At 43.1% G+C, this 23,028-nt stretch overlaps 1 protein-coding gene across 1 annotated transcript; it reads right to left on the bottom strand.

Moving 5' to 3' along the window:
- Positions 1–597: 597 nt before the first annotated feature.
- Positions 598–2,988, bottom strand: LOC146730055 (uncharacterized). Its single transcript, XM_085494404.1, has 2 exons — positions 2,553–2,988; positions 598–2,330 (listed from the first exon to the last, which is right to left on the bottom strand). The coding sequence occupies exon 2, from the start codon at positions 1,462–1,464 to the stop codon at positions 598–600; it is 867 nt and encodes a 288-aa protein (XP_085350530.1). The 5' UTR covers positions 1,465–2,330; positions 2,553–2,988.
- Positions 2,989–23,028: the final 20,040 nt, after the last annotated feature.

Genomic DNA, 23,028 nt, shown 5'->3' with positions numbered 1-23,028 from the left:
GATATTCCCCAACACTAGGTCGTATACTGGCTTCTCCATACATAGGGCATCTACAGTACCAACATAGAATGATGTGTTAATGTATATTGTGGCTACTGGAGCCCTTCTAATTGTTCCATCTATCAGAACACATGACTGATGCTCGCCTGTAAGTTGGCTGTCAAATACCAAATCCCTGCGAACAACAACACCACTACACCCACTGTCCCTAAGAACCGACACCTTTGTCTTACCAACAAACCCACTTAGCACTGGCATAGCTCCTGTGGTGTGCTTATGAGATGACATACTTGTGGCTGGCGACTGCAGAGGGCCTGATACTCTACCACTTCCCAGCTCTTTGGCAGGCTGTTTGCCCCGTTTCATCGGTTTACCCTTAGCAGTCCCCTTGACCTTGCCCCCTGTCTTTAGTGGCACATGTCTGAAACCATTACCCTGTGGTGCAGATTGGTTGAACTTACTTGAAACCATGCTGGATGCCTTCAGACTAGCAGGCGCTCTGTGGTTACAATCCTTAGCCATGTGTCCTTTGCGATGACAAACATAACAGGTCAAATCTTTAATAAGCTGGCTCTTCCTAGTTCCAGCTGCTGAACTCTATTGCGATGGTGGAGTAGGAGTCTCTGGCTTACCTACTGCAGCTTGTGGTGCCTTTCCACCACTCCACGACTGCTTTTGTGTGGAACTCCCGAATGAGGAACCTCTTGCCTCAACGAACTGCTCTGACAACCTTGCCATCTCAGTCAGTGTCTTAGGGGATCGCTCCTTCACAAAAATAGCCAGGTCTTGGCCACAACTGTTCAAAAACTGTTCCTGCAAGAGAAGGTTCTTTAGACAATCAAAATCTTTGTCAATCTCTGATAGATCAACCCACCGAGTAAACAAATTCTCTATTCTGGCTGCAAACTGAATTGCTGATTCAACACGGTCGGGTTTAGCCATTCGAAATCTGGTACGAAACCTTTCCTCTGTTAGGTTGTATTGTTTGAACAACGCCGTTTTTACTACTTCATAATCATTTATCTCTGTAACTGCTAGACGACAGTAAACATCAAGAGCTTTACCTGTGAGCAATGTGCTCAAGTTAGTAGCCCAATCTACCTTCTTCCATCTGACTGACACAGCATATCTTTCAAATCGCTGTATATATGAATCCAAATCATCCTTACTATCCTGAAACATGGGGAGTTTGGGGGCCTTTACATTATAGGCTGGCCTATGCTTGCGCTCATCCTCATCACTCTCACTGCCACTTTCATCACTCTCACCTTTCCTCAACACATCACTTTTTACCCGTAGCTCCATCAACATTCTTTCCTCTTTCTTTATCTCCAGCTCACGCTTCCTCAATTCTAACAACTCCGCTCGTTCACCTCTAGCATCTCTCTCCCTCTCTCTAGCAAACTCAAGCAAATCCGCCCCTGTCAGTCCTGTCTCTCTTCCAAAGTCTAGCCACTTCTCCATATTAGGCGCCGGATTCAGCCTGCAAATCTAAACTGAAATACGATGGGAGCATCTACCAAACCAGATCGCCCACGCCTGTGTACATAAAGACGGCACTGTCCCTTGCCGAGTGGATAGCCAGGAGAACGGATATCTGAAATAAGCTAAGCTAAGATAAAACCAGACAATATATTAGTAAATGAAAAATTAAAAAATTACCTGTGCGGCGAAAGGAAAAATTATAAGCACCGTGAGACAACGCCAATCAGTGCGGGTCACCCGTTAAGATGCACGTGCTCGATTTTTTTTTGTATAAGCCAATCCTGGCACGCTCGCCAAAATGTCAAAGATCCGAGGATTGGCGAAGCACGCGGGAGCACACAATGAATGGTGATGACAAAGTGCATACAGTTAACTAAGCTATTTTATTCTCTAGACCTCATCAACAGATATTCATACTCAGAAATTAACATGAAACTTGTGCACAAGAATTTATCACTAATAAATCACGTTAATCGACAAATCAACAACTTCAATCTATTATCCATTTATGCGAAATACAACAATATGCTTAATACACAGTTACGTAAAACTAAGTTGAGCCATACAAGGCCTTCGGGTCAGGGAATTAAGGCAAAGCAAAACTTTGATAAAGTTTACAGTATTAGTGTTCTATTGTAGTCCTGCAGTGTTCTGTTACGCTCCTCAAATCTTGGCATCGACAATACTTCAGCTACCATCCACATCAAGTCCATAGAGCTTCTAACACTGCCTGTACCACCAGTAACCGATCCGGGTAGATACAATAGAAACCATTCACCACCAGTTGCCAATATTAACGTATGTCCACACGACCACGATACACCAGTTCACGATTACCAAGCCAACTGAAAACAGCAATACCAATTGCACGTGCTAATTAATTAAATTCCCATCACACGACGAGTATTCTATAGGACTATTATGTATCGCTACATTACACTTAAAGAAAGCTTAAATAATGCGACATATATAATTCACAATAAATTCCATGCTTCCAATCATCGCTTTAACGCCATATAAATAATTGTGTCTACACGACACTCCAAAATATGAAAAGTACGACTTACGGTTGATATGCCGTCACTCCCCCTGTTCCATTCAGCAAGAGACAGAACCACTGAAACCAACAGACTCGTCCTGTCTGTACACAGGTATAAACGTAACGCTGGTTGACTATTAGTCTGGTTCTGCAGCATGAGCAAGGTGACGAAGAGCCTGAAATGCCCTTACAAACTGCTGCTAGGCAGAGCTGAATACGGTGCTCATACTTCGACGGCTCGTGGTGTACTGACTTGCCACGTCCACCACACAACTCACATGAATTTACATAACAAAGCCACCTGCAAGACGCATGCAACCTTACACTCCCATTCATACGCAAATATCCACATCATACGCTGTACAAAGCAAATGCAACACTTGGCTTGGTTAAGCTCGACCAAGGGTCGGGCCAATTTTATTTATAGATTTAGCTCGCATTTACATAGCAGAAAACTAGGCTGATTTTCCTACAACACTCTTATGCACTGGTCATTTCTGTGTGGCATGGACACAGCTACCAACACTGTATAAATAAAAGCAGAAATGTCTCTCATGCACTGGTCATTTCTGTGTGGCATAGACACAGCTACCAACACTGTTAAACCAAAAGCAGAAATGCCTCTCATGCACTGGTCATTTCTGTGTGGCATAGAAACAGCTACCAACACTGTATAACCAAAAGCAGAAATGCCTCTCATGCACTGGTCATTTCTGTGTGGCATAGACACAGCTACCAACACTGTATAACCGAAAGCAAAAATGCCTCTCATGCACTGGTCATTTCTGTGTGGCATAGACACAGCTACCAACACTGTATAACCAAAAGCAGAAATGCCTCTCATGTACAGGTCATTTTTGTGTGGCATAGACACAGCTACCAACACTGTATAACCAAAAGCAGAAATGCCTCTCATGCACTGGTCATTTCTGTGTGGCATAGACACAGCTACCAACACTGTATAACCAAAAGCAGAAATGACTTTCATGCACTGGTCATTTCTGTGTGGCATAGACACAGCTACCAACACTGTAAAACCAAAAGCAGAAATGCCTCTCATGCACTGGTCATTTCTGTGTGGCATGGACACAGCTACCAACACTGTAAAATCAAAAGCAGAAATGCCTCTCATGCACTGATCATTTCTGTGTGGCATAGACACAGCTACGAACACTGTTAAACCAAAAGCAGAAATGCCTCTCATGCACTGGTCATTTCTGTGTGGCATGGACACACCTACCACCACTGTATAACCAAAAGCAAAAATGCCTTTTATGCACTGGTCATTTCTGTGTGGCATGGACACAGCTACCAACACTGTATAACCAAAAGCAGAAATGCCTCTTATGCACTGGTCATTTCTGTGTGGCATGGACACAGCTACCAACACTGTAAAATCAAAAGCAGAAATGCCTTTTATGCACTGGTCATTTCTGTGTGGCATAGACACAGCTACCAACACTGTATAACCAAAAGCAGAAATGCCTCTCATGCACTGGTCATTTCTGTGTGACATGGACACAGCTACCAACACTGTATAACCAAAAGCAGAAATGCCTCTCATGTACAGGTCATTTCTGTGTGGCATAGACACAGCTACCAACACTGTATAACCAAAAGCAGAAATGCCTCTCTTGCACTGGTCATTTCTGTGTGGCATAGACACAGCTACCAACACTGTATAACCAAAAGCAGAAATGCCTCTCATGCACTGGTCATTTCTGTGTGGCATGGACACAGCTACCATCACTGTATAACCAAAAGCAGAAATGCCTCTCATGCACTGGTCATTTCTGTGTGGCATAGACACACCTACCACCACTGTATAACCAAAAGCAAAAATGCCTTTTATGCACTGGTCATTTCTGTGTGGCATGGACACAGCTACCAACACTGTATAACCAAAAGCAGAAATGCCTCTCATGCACTGGTCATTTCTGTGTGGCATAGACACAGCTACATTTGTACCAACACTGTATAACCAAAAGCAGAAATGCCTCTCATGCACTGGTCATTTCTGTGTGGCATGGACACAGCTACCAACACTGTTAAACCAAAAGCAGAAATGCCTCTCATGCACTGGTCATTTCTGTGTGGCATAGACACAGCTACAAACACTGTATAACCAAAAGCAGAAATGCCTCTCATGCACTGGTCATTTCTGTGTTGCATAGACACAGCTATCAACACTGTATAACCAAAAGCAGAAATGCCTCTCATGCACTGGTCATTTCTGTGTGGCATAGACACACCTACCACCACTGTATAACCAAAAGCAAAAATGCCTTTTATGCACTGGTCATTTCTGTGTGGCATGGACACAGCTACCAACACTGTATAACCAAAAGCTGAAATGCCTCTTATGCACTGGTCATTTCTGTGTGGCATGGACACAGCTACCAACACTGTAAAATCAAAAGCAGAAATGCCTTTTATGCACTGGTCATTTCTGTGTGGCATGGACACAGATACCAACACTGTATAACCAAAAGCAGAAATGCCTTTTATGCACTGGTCATTTCTGTGTGGCATGGATACTGCTACCAACACTGTATAACCAAAAGCAGAAATGCCTTTTATGCACTGGTCATTTCTGTGTGGCATGGACACAGCTACCAACACTGTATAACCAAAAGCAGAAATGCCTTTTATGCACTGGTCATTTCTGTGTAGCATGGACACAGCTACCAACACTGTATAACCAAAAGCAGAAATGCCTCTTATGCACTGGTCATTTCTGTGTGGCATAGACACAGCTACCAACACTGTAAAACCAAAAGCAGAAATGCCTTTTATGCACTGGTCATTGCTGTGCAGCATAGACACAGCTACCAACACTGTATAACCAAAAGCAGAAATGCCTCTCATGCACTGGTCATTTCTGTGTGGCATAGACACAGCTACCAACACTGTTAAACCAAAAGCAGAAATGCCTCTCATGCACTGATCATTTCTGTGTGGCATAGACACAGCTACGAACACTGTTAAACCAAAAACAGAAATGCCTCTCATGCACTGGTCATTTCTGTGTGGCATGGACACACCTACCACCACTGTATAACCAAAAGCAAAAATGCCTTTTATGCACTAGTCATTTCTGTGTGGCATGGACACAGCTACCAACACTGTATAACCAAAAGCAGAAATGCCACTTATGCACTGGTCATTTCTGTGTGGCATGGACACAGCTACCAACACTGTAAAATCAAAAGCAGAAATGCCTTTTATGCACTGGTCATTTCTGTGTGGCATAGACACAGCTACCAACACTGTATAACCAAAAGCAGAAATGCCTCTCATGCACTGGTCATTTCTGTGTGACATGGACACAGCTACCAACACTGTATAACCAAAAGCAGAAATGCCTCTCTTGCACTGGTCATTTCTGTGTGGCATAGACACAGCTACAAACACTGTATAACCAAAAGCAGAAATGCCTCTCATGCACTGGTCATTTCTGTGTGGCATGGACACAGCTACCAACACTGTATAACCAAAAGCAGAAATGCCTCTTATGCACTGGTCATTTCTGTGTGGCATAGACACAGCTACCAACACTGTATAACCAAAAGCAGAAATGCCTCTCATGCACTGGTCATTTCTGTGTGGCATAGACACAGCTACCAACACTGTATAACCAAAAGCAGAAATGACTTTCATGCACTGGTCATTTCTGTGTGGCATAGACACAGCTACCAACACTGTAAAACCAAAAGCAGAAATGCCTCTCATGCACTGATCATTTCTGTGTGGCATGGACACAGCTACCAACACTGTATAACCAAAAGCAGAAATGCCTCTCATGCACTGGTCATTTCTGTGTGGCATGGACACAGCTACCAACACTGTATAACCAAAAGCAGAAATGCCTCTTATGCACTGGTCATTTCTGTGTGGCATGGACACAGCTACCAACACTGTAAAATCAAAAGCAGAAATGCCTTTTATGCACTGGTCATTTCTGTGTGGCATGGACACAGCTACCATCACTGTATAACCAAAAGCAGAAATGCTTCTCATGCACTGATCATTTCTGTGTGGCATGGACACTGCTACCAACACTGTATAACCAAAAGCAGAAATGCCTCTTATGCACTGGTCATTTCTGTGTGGCATGGACACAGCTACCAACACTGTATAAATAAAAGCAGAAATGCCTCTCATGCACTGGTCATTTCTGTGTGGCATAGACACCGCTACCAACACTGTTAAACCAAAAGCAGAAATGCCTCTCATGCACTGGTCATTTCTGTGTGGCATAGACACAGCTACCAACACTGTATAACCAAAAGCAGAAATGCCTCTCATGCACTGGTCATTTCTGTGTGGCATAGACACAGCTACCAACACTGTATAACCAAAAGCAAAAATGCCTCTCATGCACTGGTCATTTCTGTGTGGCATAGACACAGCTACCAACACTGTATAACCAAAAGCAGAAATGCCTCTCATGCACTGGTCATTTCTGTGTGGCATGGACACAGCTACCAACCCTGTTAAACCAAAAGCAGAAATGCCTCTCATGCACTGGTCATTTCTGTGTGGCATAGACACAGCTACATTTGTACCAACACTGTATAACCAAAAGCAGAAATGCCTCTCATGCATTGGTCATTTCTGTGTGGCATGGACACAGCTACCAACACTGTTAAACCAAAAGCAGAAATGCCTCTCATGCACTGGTCATTTCTGTGTGGCATAGACACAGCTACAAACACTGTATAACCAAAAGCAGAAATGCCTCTCATGCACTGGTCATTTCTGTGTTGCATAGACACAGCTACCAACACTGTATAACCAAAAGCAGAAATGCCTCTCATGCACTGGTCATTTCTGTGTGGCATAGACACAGCTACAAACACTGTATAACCAAAAGCAAAAATGCCTTTTATGCACTGGTCATTTCTGTGTGGCATGGACACAGCTACCAACACTGTATAACCAAAAGCAGAAATGCCTCTTATGCACTGGTCATTTCTGTGTGGCATGGACACAGCTACCAACACTGTAAAATCAAAAGCAGAAGTGCCTTTTATGCACTGGTCATTTCTGTGTGGCATGGACACAGATACCAACACTGTATAACCAAAAGCAGAAATGCCTTTTATGCACTGGTCATTTCTGTGTGGCATGGACACTGCTACCAACACTGTATAACCAAAAGCAGAAATGCCTCTCATGCACTGGTCATTTCTGTGTGGCATAGACACAGCTACCAACACTGTATAACCAAAAGCAGAAATGACTTTCATGCACTGGTCATTTCTGTGTGGCATAGACACAGCTACCAACACTGTAAAACCAAAAGCAGAAATGCCTCTCATGCACTGGTCATTTCTGTGTGGCATGGACACAGCTACCAACACTGTAAAATCAAAAGCAGAAATGCCTCTCATGCACTGATCATTTCTGTGTGGCATAGACACAGCTACGAACACTGTTAAACCAAAAGCAGAAATGCCTCTCATGCACTGGTCATTTCTGTGTGGCATGGACACACCTACCACCACTGTATAACCAAAAGCAAAAATGCCTTTTATGCACTGGTCATTTCTGTGTGGCATGGACACAGCTACCAACACTGTATAACCAAAAGCAGAAATGCCTCTTATGCACTGGTCATTTCTGTGTGGCATGGACACAGCTACCAACACTGTAAAATCAAAAGCAGAAATGCCTTTTATGCACTGGTCATTTCTGTGTGGCATAGACACAGCTACCAACACTGTATAACCAAAAGCAGAAATGCCTCTCATGCACTGGTCATTTCTGTGTGACATGGACACAGCTACCAACACTGTATAACCAAAAGCAGAAATGCCTCTCATGTACAGGTCATTTCTGTGTGGCATAGACACAGCTACCAACACTGTATAACCAAAAGCAGAAATGCCTCTCATGCACTGGTCATTTCTGTGTGGCATGGACACAGCTACCAACACTGTTAAACCAAAAGCAGAAATGCCTCTCATGCACTGGTCATTTCTGTGTGGCATAGACACAGCTACAAACACTGTATAACCAAAAGCAGAAATGCCTCTCATGCACTGGTCATTTCTGTGTTGCATAGACACAGCTACCAACACTGTATAACCAAAAGCAGAAATGCCTCTCATGCACTGGTCATTTCTGTGTGGCATAGACACACCTACCACCACTGTATAACCAAAAGCAAAAATGCCTTTTATGCACTGGTCATTTCTGTGTGGCATGGACACAGCTACCAACACTGTATAACCAAAAGCTGAAATGCCTCTTATGCACTGGTCATTTCTGTGTGGCATGGACACAGCTACCAACACTGTAAAATCAAAAGCAGAAATGCCTTTTATGCACTGGTCATTTCTGTGTGGCATGGACACAGATACCAACACTGTATAACCAAAAGCAGAAATGCCTTTTATGCACTGGTCATTTCTGTGTGGCATGGATACTGCTACCAACACTGTATAACCAAAAGCAGAAATGCCTTTTATGCACTGGTCATTTCTGTGTGGCATGGACACAGCTACCAACACTGTATAACCAAAAGCAGAAATGCTTTTTATGCACTGGTCATTTCTGTGTAGCATGGACACAGCTACCAACACTGTATAACCAAAAGCAGAAATGCCTCTTATGCACTGGTCATTTCTGTGTGGCATAGACACAGCTACCAACACTGTAAAACCAAAAGCAGAAATGCCTTTTATGCACTGGTCATTGCTGTGCAGCATAGACACAGCTACCAACACTGTATAACCAAAAGCAGAAATGCCTCTCATGCACTGGTCATTTCTGTGTGGCATAGACACAGCTACCAACACTGTTAAACCAAAAGCAGAAATGCCTCTCATGCACTGATCATTTCTGTGTGGCATAGACACAGCTACGAACACTGTTAAACCAAAAACAGAAATGCCTCTCATGCACTGGTCATTTCTGTGTGGCATGGACACACCTACCACCACTGTATAACCAAAAGCAAAAATGCCTTTTATGCACTAGTCATTTCTGTGTGGCATGGACACAGCTACGAACACTGTATAACCAAAAGCAGAAATGCCTCTTATGCACTGGTCATTTCTGTGTGGCATGGACACAGCTACCAACACTGTAAAATCAAAAGCAGAAATGCCTTTTATGCACTGGTCATTTCTGTGTGGCATAGACACAGCTACCAACACTGTATAACCAAAAGCAGAAATGCCTCTCATGCACTGGTCATTTCTGTGTGACATGGACACAGCTACCAACACTGTATAACCAAAAGCAGAAATGCCTCTCTTGCACTGGTCATTTCTGTGTGGCATAGACACAGCTACAAACACTGTATAACCAAAAGCAGAAATGCCTCTCATGCACTGGTCATTTCTGTGTGGCATGGACACAGCTACCAACACTGTATAACCAAAAGCAGAAATGCCTCTTATGCACTGGTCATTTCTGTGTGGCATAGACACAGCTACCAACACTGTATAACCAAAAGCAGAAATGCCTCTCATGCACTGGTCATTTCTGTGTGGCATAGACACAGCTACCAACACTGTATAACCAAAAGCAGAAATGACTTTCATGCACTGGTCATTTCTGTGTGGCATAGACACAGCTACCAACACTGTAAAACCAAAAGCAGAAATGCCTCTCATGCACTGATCATTTCTGTGTGGCATGGACACAGCTACCAACACTGTATAACCAAAAGCAGAAATGCCTCTCATGCACTGGTCATTTCTGTGTGGCATGGACACAGCTACCAACACTGTATAACCAAAAGCAGAAATGCCTCTTATGCACTGGTCATTTCTGTGTGGCATGGACACAGCTACCAACACTGTAAAATCAAAAGCAGAAATGCCTTTTATGCACTGGTCATTTCTGTGTGGCATGGACACAGCTACCATCACTGTATAACCAAAAGCAGAAATGCTTCTCATGCACTGATCATTTCTGTGTGGCATGGACACTGCTACCAACACTGTATAACCAAAAGCAGAAATGCCTCTTATGCACTGGTCATTTCTGTGTGGCATGGACACAGCTACCAACACTGTATAAATAAAAGCAGAAATGCCTCTCATGCACTGGTCATTTCTGTGTGGCATAGACACCGCTACCAACACTGTTAAACCAAAAGCAGAAATGCCTCTCATGCACTGGTCATTTCTGTGTGGCATAGACACAGCTACCAACACTGTATAACCAAAAGCAGAAATGCCTCTCATGCACTGGTCATTTCTGTGTGGCATAGACACAGCTACCAACACTGTATAACCAAAAGCAAAAATGCCTCTCATGCACTGGTCATTTCTGTGTGGCATAGACACAGCTACCAACACTGTATAACCAAAAGCAGAAATGCCTCTCATGCACTGGTCATTTCTGTGTGGCATGGACACAGCTACCAACCCTGTTAAACCAAAAGCAGAAATGCCTCTCATGCACTGGTCATTTCTGTGTGGCATAGACACAGCTACATTTGTACCAACACTGTATAACCAAAAGCAGAAATGCCTCTCATGCACTGGTCATTTCTGTGTGGCATGGACACAGCTACCAACACTGTTAAACCAAAAGCAGAAATGCCTCTCATGCACTGGTCATTTCTGTGTGGCATAGACACAGCTACAAACACTGTATAACCAAAAGCAGAAATGCCTCTCATGCACTGGTCATTTCTGTGTTGCATAGACACAGCTACCAACACTGTATAACCAAAAGCAGAAATGCCTCTCATGCACTGGTCATTTCTGTGTGGCATAGACACAGCTACAAACACTGTATAACCAAAAGCAAAAATGCCTTTTATGCACTGGTCATTTCTGTGTGGCATGGACACAGCTACCAACACTGTATAACCAAAAGCAGAAATGCCTCTTATGCACTGGTCATTTCTGTGTGGCATGGACACAGCTACCAACACTGTAAAATCAAAAGCAGAAGTGCCTTTTATGCACTGGTCATTTCTGTGTGGCATGGACACAGATACCAACACTGTATAACCAAAAGCAGAAATGCCTTTTATGCACTGGTCATTTCTGTGTGGCATGGACACTGCTACCAACACTGTATAACCAAAAGCAGAAATGCCTTTTATGCACTGGTCATTTCTGTGTGGCATGGACACAGCTACCAACACTGTATAACCAAAAGCAGAAATGCCTTTTATGCACTGGTCATTTCTGTGTAGCATGGACACAGCTACCAACACTGTATAACCAAAAGCAGAAATGCCTCTTATGCACTGGTCATTTCTGTGTGGCATTGACACAGCTACCAACACTGTAAAACCAAAAGCAGAAATGCCTTTTATGCACTGGTCATTGCTGTGCAGCATAGACACAGCTACCAACACTGTATAACCAAAAGCAGAAATGCCTCTCATGCACTGGTCATTTCTGTGTGGCATAGACACAGCTACCAACACTGTTAAACCAAAAGCAGAAATGCCTCTCATGCACTGGTCATTTCTGTGTGGCATAGACACAGCTACCAACACTGTATAACCAAAAGCAGAAATGCCTCTTATGCACTGGTCATTTCTGTGTGGCATAGACACAGCTACAAACACTGTAAAGCCAAAAGCAGAAATGCCTCTTATGCACTGGTCATTTCTGTGTGGCATAGACACATCTACGAACACTGTTAAACCAAAAGCAGAAATGCCTCTCATGCACTGGTCATTTCTGTGTGGCATGGACACACCTACCACCACTGTATAACCAAAAGCAAAAATGCCTTTTATGCACTGGTCATTTCTGTGTGGCATGGACACAGCTACCAACACTGTATAACCAAAAGCAGAAATGCCTCTTATGCACTGGTCATTTCTGTGTGGCATGGACACAGCAACCAACACTGTAAAATCAAAAGCAGAAATGCCTTTTATGCACTGGTCATTTCTGTGTGGCATGGACACAGATACCAACAGTGTATAACCAAAAGCAGAAATGCCTTTTATGCACTGGTCATTTCTGTGTGGCATGGACACTGCTACCAACACTGTATAACCAAAAGCAGAAATGCCTTTTATGCACTGGTCATTTCTGTGTGGCATGGACACAGCTACCAACACTGTATAACCAAAAGCAGAAATGCCTTTTATGCACTGGTCATTTCTGTGTAGCATGGACACAGCTACCAACACTGTATAACCAAAAGCAGAAATGCCTCTTATGCACTGGTCATTTCTGTGTGGCATAGACACAGCTACCAACACTGTAAAACCAAAAGCAGAAATGCCTTTTATGCACTGGTCATTGCTGTGCAGCATAGACACAGCTACCAACACTGTATAACCAAAAGCAGAAATGCCTCTCATGCACTGGTCATTTCTGTGTGGCATGGACACAGCTACATGTACCAACACTGTATAACCAAAAGCAGAAATGCCTCTTATGCACTGGTCATTTCTGTGTGGCATGGACACAGCTACCAACACTGTAAAATCAAAAGCAGAAATGCCTTTTATGCACTGGTCATTTCTGTGTGGCATAGACACAGCTACCAACACTGTATAACCAAAAGCAGAAATGCTTCTCATGCACTGGTCATTTCTGTGTGGCATGGACACTGCTACCAACACTGTATAACCAAAAGCAGAAATGCCTCTTATGCACTGGTCATTTCTGTGTGGCATGGACACAGCTACCAACACTGTATCAATAAAAGAAGAAATGTCTCTCATGCACTGGTCATTTCTGTGTGGCATAGACACAGCTACCAACACTGTTAAACCAAAAGCAGAAATGCCTCTCATGCACTGGTCATTTCTGTGTGGCATAGACACAGCTACCAACACTGTATAACCAAAAGCAGAAATGCCTCTCATGCACTGGTCATTTCTGTGTGGCATAGACACAGCTACATTTGTACCAACACTGTATAACCAAAAGCAGAAATGCCTCTCATGCACTGGTCATTTCTGTGTGGCATGGACACAGCTACCAACACTGTTAAACCAAAAGCAGAAATGCCTCTCATGCACTGGTCATTTCTGTGTGGCATAGACACAGCTACAAACACTGTATAACCAAAAGCAGAAATGCCTCTCATGCACTGGTCATTTCTGTGTTGCATAGACACAGCTACCAACACTGTATAACCAAAAGCAGAAATGCCTCTCATGCACTGGTCATTTCTGTGTGGCATAGACACACCTACCACCACTGTATAACCAAAAGCAAAAATGCCTTTTATGCACTGGTCATTTCTGTGTGGCATGGACACAGCTACCAACACTGTATAACCAAAAGCAGAAATGCCTCTTATGCACTGGTCATTTCTGTGTGGCATGGACACAGCTACCAACACTGTAAAATCAAAAGCAGAAATGCCTTTTATGCACTGGTCATTTCTGTGTGGCATGGACACAGATACCAACACTGTATAACCAAAAGCAGAAATGCCTTTTATGCACTGGTCATTTCTGTGTGGCATGGATACTGCTACCAACACTGTATAACCAAAAGCAGAAATGCCTTTTATGCACTGGTCATTTCTGTGTGGCATGGACACAGCTACCAACACTGTAAAATCAAAAGCAGAAATGCCTTTTATGCACTGGTCATTTCTGTGTGGCATAGACACAGCTACCAACACTGTATAACCAAAAGCAGAAATGCCTCTTATGCACTGGTCATTTCTGTGTGGCATAGACACAGCTACAAACACTGTAAAGCCAAAAGCAGAAATGCCTCTTATGCACTGGTCATTTCTGTGTGGCATAGACACAGCTACGAACACTGTTAAACCAAAAGCAGAAATGCCTCTCATGCACTGGTCATTTCTGTGTGGCATGGACACACCTACCACCACTGTATAACCAAAAGCAAAAATGCCTTTTATGCACTGGTCATTTCTGTGTGGCATGGACACAGCTACCAACACTGTATAACCAAAAGCAGAAATGCCTCTTATGCACTGGTCATTTCTGTGTGGCATGGACACAGCTACCAACACTGTAAAATCAAAAGCAGAAATGCCTTTTATGCACTGGTCATTTCTGTGTGGCATGGACACAGATACCAACACTGTATAACCAAAAGCAGAAATGCCTTTTATGCACTGGTCATTTCTGTGTGGCATGGACACTGCTACCAACACTGTATAACCAAAAGCAGACATGCCTTTTATGCACTGGTCATTTCTGTGTGGCATGGACACAGCTACCAACACTGTATAACCAAAAGCAGAAATGCCTTTTATGCACTGGTCATTTCTGTGTAGCATGGACACAGCTACCAACACTGTATAACCAAAAGCAGAAATGGCTCTTATGCACTGGTCATTTCTGTGTGGCATAGACACAGCTACCAACACTGTAAAACCAAAAGCAGAAATGCCTTTTATGCACTGGTCATTGCTGTGCAGCATAGACACAGCTACCAACACTGTATAACCAAAAGCAGAAATGCCTCTCATGCACTGGTCATTTCTGTGTGGCATGGACACAGCTACCAACACTGTATAACCAAAAGCAGAAATGCCTCTTATGCACTGGTCATTTCTGTGTGGCATGGACACAGCTACCAACACTGTAAAATCAAAAGCAGAAATGCCTTTTATGCACTGGTCATTTCTGTGTGGCATAGACACAGCTACCAACACTGTATAACCAAAAGCAGAAATGCTTCTCATGCACTGGTCATTTCTGTGTGGCATGGACACTGCTACCAACACTGTATAACCAAAAGCAGAGATGCCTCTTATGCACTGGTCATTTCTGTGTGGCATGGACACAGCTACCAACACTGTATAAATAAAAGCAGAAATGTCTCTCATGCACTGGTCATTTCTGTGTGGCATAGACACAGCTACCAACACTGTTAAACCAAAAGCAGAAATGCCTCTCATGCACTGGTCATTTCTGTGTGGCATAGACACAGCTACCAACACTGTATAACCAAAAGCAGAAATGCCTCTCATGTACTGGTCATTTCTGTGTGGCATAGACACAGCTACCAACACTGTATAACCAAAAGCAAAAATGCCTCTCATGCACTGGTCATTTCTGTGTGGCATAGACACAGCTACCAACACTGTATAACCAAAAGCAGAAATGCCTCTCATGTACAGTTAATTTCTGTGTGGCATAGACACAGCTACCAACACTGTATAACCAAAAGCAGAAATGCCTCTCATGTACAGGTCATTTATGTGTGGCATAGACACAGCTACATTTGTACCAACACTGTATAACCAAAAGCAGAAATGCCTCTCATGCACTGGTCATTTCTGTGTGGCATGGACACAGCTACCAACACTGTTAAACCAAAAGCAGAAATGCCTCTCATGCACTGGTCATTTCTGTGTGGCATAGACACAGCTACAAACACTGTATAACCAAAAGCAGAAATGCCTCTCATGCACTGGTCATTTCTGTGTTGCATAGACACAGCTACCAACACTGTATAACCAAAAGCAGAAATGCCTCTCATGCACTGTTCATTTCTGTGTGGCATAGACACACCTACCACCACTGTATAACCAAAAGCAAAAATGCCTTTTATGCACTGGTCATTTCTGTGTGGCATGGACACAGCTTGCAACACTGTATAACCAAAAGCAGAAATGCCTCTTATGCACTGGTCATTTCTGTGTGGCATGGACACAGCTACCAACACTGTAAAATCAAAAGCAGAAATGCCTTTTATGCACTGGTCATTTCTGTGTGGCATGGACACAGATACCAACACTGTAAAACCAAAAGCAGAAATGCCTTTTATGCACTGGTCATTTCTGTGTGGCATGGACACTGCTACCAACACTGTATAACCAAAAGCAGAAATGCCTTTTATGCACTGGTCATTTCTGTGTGGCATGGACACAGCTACCAACACTGTATAACCAAAAGCAGAAATGCCTTTTATGCACTGGTCATTTCTGTGTAGCATGGACACAGCTACCAACACTGTATAACCAAAAGCAGAAATGCCTCTTATGCACTGGTCATTTCTGTGTGGCATAGACACAGCTACCAACACTGTAAAACCAAAAGCAGAAATGCCTTTTATGCACTGGTCATTTCTGTGTGGCATGGACACAGCTACCAACACTGTATAACCAAAAGCAGAAGTGCCTTTTATGCACTGGTCATTTCTGTGTAGCATGGACACAGCTACCAACACTGTATAAGCAAAAGCAGAAATGCCTCTTATGCACTGGTCATTTCTGTGTGGCACAGACACAGCTACCAACACTGTTAAACCAAAAGCAGAAATGCCTCTCATGCACTGGTCATTTCTGTGTGGCATAGACACAGCTACCAACACTGTATAACCAAAAGCAGAAATGCCTCTTATGCACTGGTCATTTCTGTGTGGCATAGACACAGCTACAAACACTGTAAAGCCAAAAGCAGAAATGCCTCTTATGCACTGGTCATTTCTGTGTGGCATAGACACAGCTACCAACACTGTATAACCAAAAGCAGAAATGCCTCTCATGCACTGGTCATTTCTGTGTGGCATGGACACACCTACCACCACTGTATAACCAAAAGCAAAAATGCCTTTTATGCACTGGTCATTTCTGTGTGGCATGGACACAGCTACCAACACTGTATAACCAAAAGCAGAAATGCCTCTTATGCACTGGTCATTTCTGTGTGGCATGGGCACAGCTACCAACACTGTAAAATCAAAAGCAGAAATGCCTTTTATGCACTGGTCATTTCTGTGTGGCATAGACACAGCTACCAACACTGTATAACCAAAAGCAGAAATGCCTCTTATGCACTGGTCATTTCTGTGTGGCATAGACACAGCTACAAACACTGTAAAGCCAAAAGCAGAAATGCCTCTTATGCACTGGTCATTTCTGTGTGGCATAGGCACAGCTACGAACACTGTTAAACCAAAAGCAGAAATGCCTCTCATGCACTGGTCATTTCTGTGTGGCATGGACACACCTACCACCACTGTATAACCAAAAGCAAAAATGCCTTTTATGCACTGGTCATTTCTGTGTGGCATGGACACAGCTACCAACACTGTATAACCAAAAGCAGAAATGCCTCTTATGCACTGGTCATTTCTGTGTGGCATGGACACAGCTACCAACACTGTAAAATCAAAAGCAGAAATGCCTTTTATGCACTGGTCATTTCTGTGTGGCATGGACACAGATACCAACACTGTATAACCAAAAGCAGAAATGCCTTTTATGCACTGGTCATTTCTGTGTGGCATGGACACTGCTACCAACACTGTATAACCAAAAGCAGACATGCCTTTTATGCACTGGTCATTTCTGTGTGGCATGGACACAGCTACCAACACTGAATAACCAAAAGCAGAAATGCCTTTTATGCACTGGTCATTTCTGTGTAGCATGGACACAGCTACCAACACTGTATAACCAAAAGCAGAAATGCCTCTTATGCACTGGTCATTTCTGTGTGGCATAGACACAGCTACCAACACTGTAAAACCAAAAGCAGAAATGCCTTTTATGCATTGGTCATTGCTGTGCAGCATAGACACAGCTACCAACACTGTATAACCAAAAGCAGAAATGACTTTTATGCACTGGTCATTTCTGTGTGGCATAGACACAGCTACGAACACTGTTAAACCAAAAGCAGAAATGCCTCTTATGCACTGGTCATTTCTGTGCGGCATGGACACAGCTACCAACACTGTAAAATCAAAAGCAGAAATGCCTTTTATGCACTGGTCATTTCTGTGTGGCATAGACACAGCTACCACCACTGTATAACCAAAAGCAAAAATGCCTTTTATGCACTGGTCATTTCTGTGTGGCATGGACACAGCTACCAACACTGTATAACCAAAAGCAGAAATGCCTCTTATGCACTGGTCATTTCTGTGTGGCATGGACACAGCTACCAACACTGTAAAATCAAAAGCAGAAATGCCTTTTATGCACTGGTCATTTCTGTGTGGCATGGACACAGATACCAACACTGTATAACCAAAAGCAGAAATGCCTTTTATGCACTGGTCATTTCTGTGTGGCATGGACACTGCTACCAACACTGTATAACCAAAAGCAGACATGCCTTTTATGCACTGGTCATTTCTGTGTGGCATGGACACAGCTACCAACACTGAATAACCAAAAGCAGAAATGCCTTTTATGCACTGGTCATTTCTGTGTAGCATGGACACAGCTACCAACACTGTATAACCAAAAGCAGAAATGCCTCTTATGCACTGGTCATTTCTGTGTGGCATAGACACAGCTACCAACACTGTAAAACCAAAAGCAGAAATGCCTTTTATGCATTGGTCATTGCTGTGCAGCATAGACACAGCTACCAACACTGTATAACCAAAAGCAGAAATGACTTTTATGCACTGGTCATTTCTGTGTGGCATAGACACAGCTACGAACACTGTTAAACCAAAAGCAGAAATGCCTCTTATGCACTGGTCATTTCTGTGTGGCATGGACACAGCTACCAACACTGTAAAATCAAAAGCAGAAATGCCTTTTATGCACTGGTCATTTCTGTGTGGCATAGACACAGCTACCAACACTGTATAACCAAAAGCAGAAATGCTTCTCATGCACTGGTCATTTCTGTGTGGCATGGACACAGCTACCAACACTGTATAACCAAAAGCAGAAATGCCTCTTATGCACTGGTCATTGCTGTGCAGCATAGACACAGCTACCAACACTGTATAACCAAAAGCAGAAATGCCTCTCATGCACTGGTCATTTCTGTGTGGCATGGACACAGCTACCAACACTGTATAACCAAAAGCAGAAATGCCTCTTATGCACTGGTCATTTCTGTGTGGCATGGACACAGCTACCAACACTGTAAAATCAAAAGCAGAAATGCCTTTTATGCACTGGTCATTTCTGTGTGGCATAGACACAGCTACCAACACTGTATAACCAAAAGCAGAAATGCTTCTCATGCACTGGTCATTTCTGTGTGGCATGGACACTGCTACCAACACTGTATAACCAAAAGCAGAAATGCCTCTTATGCACTGGTCATTTCTGTGTGGCATGGACACAGCTACCAACACTGTATAAATAAAAGCAGAAATGTCTCTCATGCACTGGTCATTTCTGTGTGGCATAGACACAGCTACCAACACTGTATAACCAAAAGCAGAAATGCCTCTCATGCACTGGTCATTTCTGTGTGGCATAGACACAGCTACCAACACTGTATAACCAAAAGCAGAAATGCCTCTCATGCACTGGTCATTTCTGTGTGACATGGACACAGCTACCAACACTGTATAACCAAAAGCAGAAATGCCTCTCATGCACTGGTCATTTCTGTGTGGCATAGACACAGCTACCAACACTGTATAACCAAAAGCAGAAATGCCTCTCATGTACAGGTCATTTCTGTGTGGCATAGACACAGCTACCAACACTGTATAACTAAAGCAGAAATGCCTCTCTTGCACTGGTCATTTCTGTGTGGCATAGACACAGCTACCAACACTGTATAACCAAAAGCAGAAATGACTTTCATGCACTGGTCATTTCTGTGTGGCAGAGACACAGCTACCAACACTGTAAAACCAAAAGCAGAAATGCCTCTCATGCACTGATCATTTCTGTGTGGCATGGACACAGCTACCAACACTGTATAACCAAAAGCAGAAATGCCTCTCATGCATTGGTCATTTCTGTGTGGCATGGACACAGCTACCAACACTGTATAACCAAAAGCAGAAATGCCTCTTATGCACTGGTCATTTCTGTGTGGCATGGACACAGCTACCAACACTGTAAAATCAAAAGCAGAAATGCCTTTTATGCACTGGTCATTTCTGTGTGGCATGGACACAGCTACCATCACTGTATAACCAAAAGCAGAAATGCTTCTCATGCACTGATCATTTCTGTGTGGCATGGACACTGCTACCAACACTGTATAATCAAAAGCAGAAATGCCTCTTATGCACTGGTCATTTCTGTGTGGAATGGACACAGCTACCAACACTGTATAAATAAAAGCAGAAATGCCTCTCATGCACTGGTCATTTCTGTGTGGCATAGACACAGCTACCAACACTGTATAACCAAAAGCAGAAATGACTTTCATGTACTGGTCATTTCTGTGTGGCATAGACACAGCTACCAACACTGTAAAACCAAAAGCAGAAATGCCTCTCATGCACTGGTCATTTCTGTGTGGCATGGACACAGCTACCAACACTGTATAACCAAAAGCAGAAATGACTCTCATGCACTGGTCATTTCTGTGTGGCATGGACACAGCTACCAACACTGTATAACCAAAAGCAGAAATGCCTCTCATGCACTGGTCATTTCTGTGTGACATGCACACAGCTACCAACACTGTATAACCAAAAGCAGAAATGCCTCTCATGTACAGGTCATTTCTGTGTGGCATAGACACAGCTACCAACACTGTATAACCAAAAGCAGAAATGCCTCTCTTGCACTGGTCATTTCTGTGTGGCATAGACAAAGCTACCAACACTGTATAACCAAAAGCAGAAATGACTTTCATGCACTGGTCATTTCTGTGTGGCATAGACACAGCTACCAACACTGTAAAACCAAAAGCAGAAATGCCTCTCATGCACTGATCATTTCTGTGTGGCATGGACACAGCTACCAACACTGTATAACCAAAAGCAGAAATGCCTCTCATGCATTGGTCATTTCTGTGTGGCATGGACACAGCTACCAACACTGTATAACCAAAAGCAGAAATGCCTCTTATGCACTGGTCATTTCTGTGTGGCATGGACACTGCTACCAACTCTGTATAATCAAAAGCAGAAATGCCTCTTATGCACTGGTCATTTCTGTGTGGCATGGACACAGCTACCAACACTGTAAAACCAAAAGCAGAAATGCCTCTCATGCACTGGTCATTTCTGTGTGGCATGGACACAGCTACCAACACTGTATAACCAAAAGCAGAAATGACTCTCATGCACTGGTCATTTCTGTGTGGCATAGACACAGCTACCAACACTGTATAACCAAAAGCAGAAATGCCTCTCATGCACTGGTCATTTCTGTGTGACATAGACACAGCTACCAACACTGTATAACCAAAAGCAGAAATGACTCATTGCACTGGTCATTTCTGTGTGGCATGGACACAGCTACCAACACTGTATAACCAAAAGCAGAAATGTCTCTCATGTACAGGTCATTTCTGTGTGGCATAGACACAGCTACCAACACTGTATAACCAAAAGCAGAAATGCCTCTCATGCACTGGTCATTTCTGTGTGGCATAGACACAGCTACCAACACTGTATAACCAAAAGCAGAAATGACTTTCATGCACTGGTCATTTCTGTGTGGCATAGACACAGCTACCAACACTGTATAACCAAAAGCAGAAATGCCTCTCATGCACTGGTCATTTCTGTGTGGCATAGACACAGCTACCAACACTGTAAAACCAAAGCAGAAATGCCTCTTATGCACTGGTCATTTCTGTGTGGCATAGACACAGCTACCAACACTGTATAACCAAAAGCAGAAATGCCTCTCATGCACTGGTCATTTCTGTGTGGCATAGACACAGCTACCAACACTGTAAAACCAAAAGCAGAAATGCCTCTCATGCACTGGTCATTTCTGTGTGGCATAGACACAGCTACCAACACTGTATAACCAAAAGCAGAAATGCCTCTTATGCACTGGTCATTTCTGTGTGGCATGGACACAGCTACCAACACTGTATAACCAAAAGCAAAAATGCCTCTCATGCACTGGTCATTTCTGTGTGGCATAGACACAGCTACCAACACTGTATAAACAAAAGCAGGAATGCCTCTCATGTACTGGTCATTGCTGTGCAGCATAGATGCAGCTATCACTACTGTATGCCCAAATTTATTTGTAGAGTTGCAAGTTTTCAGTTTATGTTCACTATCAGAATGAAATAAACACTTCACCTGATAGACAGAAACTAAATTGTTTTTTAACTTTGACTTAACTGGTTTGACTCTTATTATCACTGTAGGTGATTTTTTGAGGAAATTGTTTTGTACTATTTCAAGCACAGGTAGGAATAGATAGTAATGTTGTAAAGTTAACCAGTGGTTTGGTGGTAGCGACATCCTTACAGCAAGTTTTGAAAATTGCACTCTAAAATCATGCACTCATGTATCCATGTTGCAGTGCTAATTTGTATGTGACAAAGGGTCCATGCAGCAAGGAATGTACAGCATGGCAGTAGCAGCCTCACAGCATAGATGCTGCAACACTGTGAGGCAAAGCTGAAATTTTATAAAGGTGTGTTTGTCACATAGAACCCACATTGAGCAAACTGAAGCATCACCATGACAACCTCTCTTTTATATTACATTAGGCTTCATGAATATGACTCAGGAAATATTTAGAACCAATTTTAAAACAAAATATTCAAATCAACCACTCCCATCTATGATATGGTAAGAAAAAACCCAGACAGTAAAGATATCCTTGACAAAAGTTTAAAATGGCTTTGTATGAAAATTCATCAAATCAAATGAATACAAATTTGGTATGGTAATCATTTAGGAATCTTACCAGTGTTCTATCTCTGACTG

This window comes from Saccoglossus kowalevskii, chromosome 20, assembly GCF_978046115.1.
Source record: "Saccoglossus kowalevskii chromosome 20, keSacKowa6.1, whole genome shotgun sequence".
Taxonomy (NCBI): Eukaryota; Metazoa; Hemichordata; class Enteropneusta; family Harrimaniidae; genus Saccoglossus; species Saccoglossus kowalevskii.
This window is presented reverse-complemented; position numbering and strand designations above follow the sequence as displayed.

Coding starts and splice junctions, on each gene's coding strand:
- LOC146730055 (XM_085494404.1), bottom strand. CDS start 1,464: ATGGAGAAGTGGCTAGACTTTGGAAGAGAGACAGGACTGACAGGGGCG.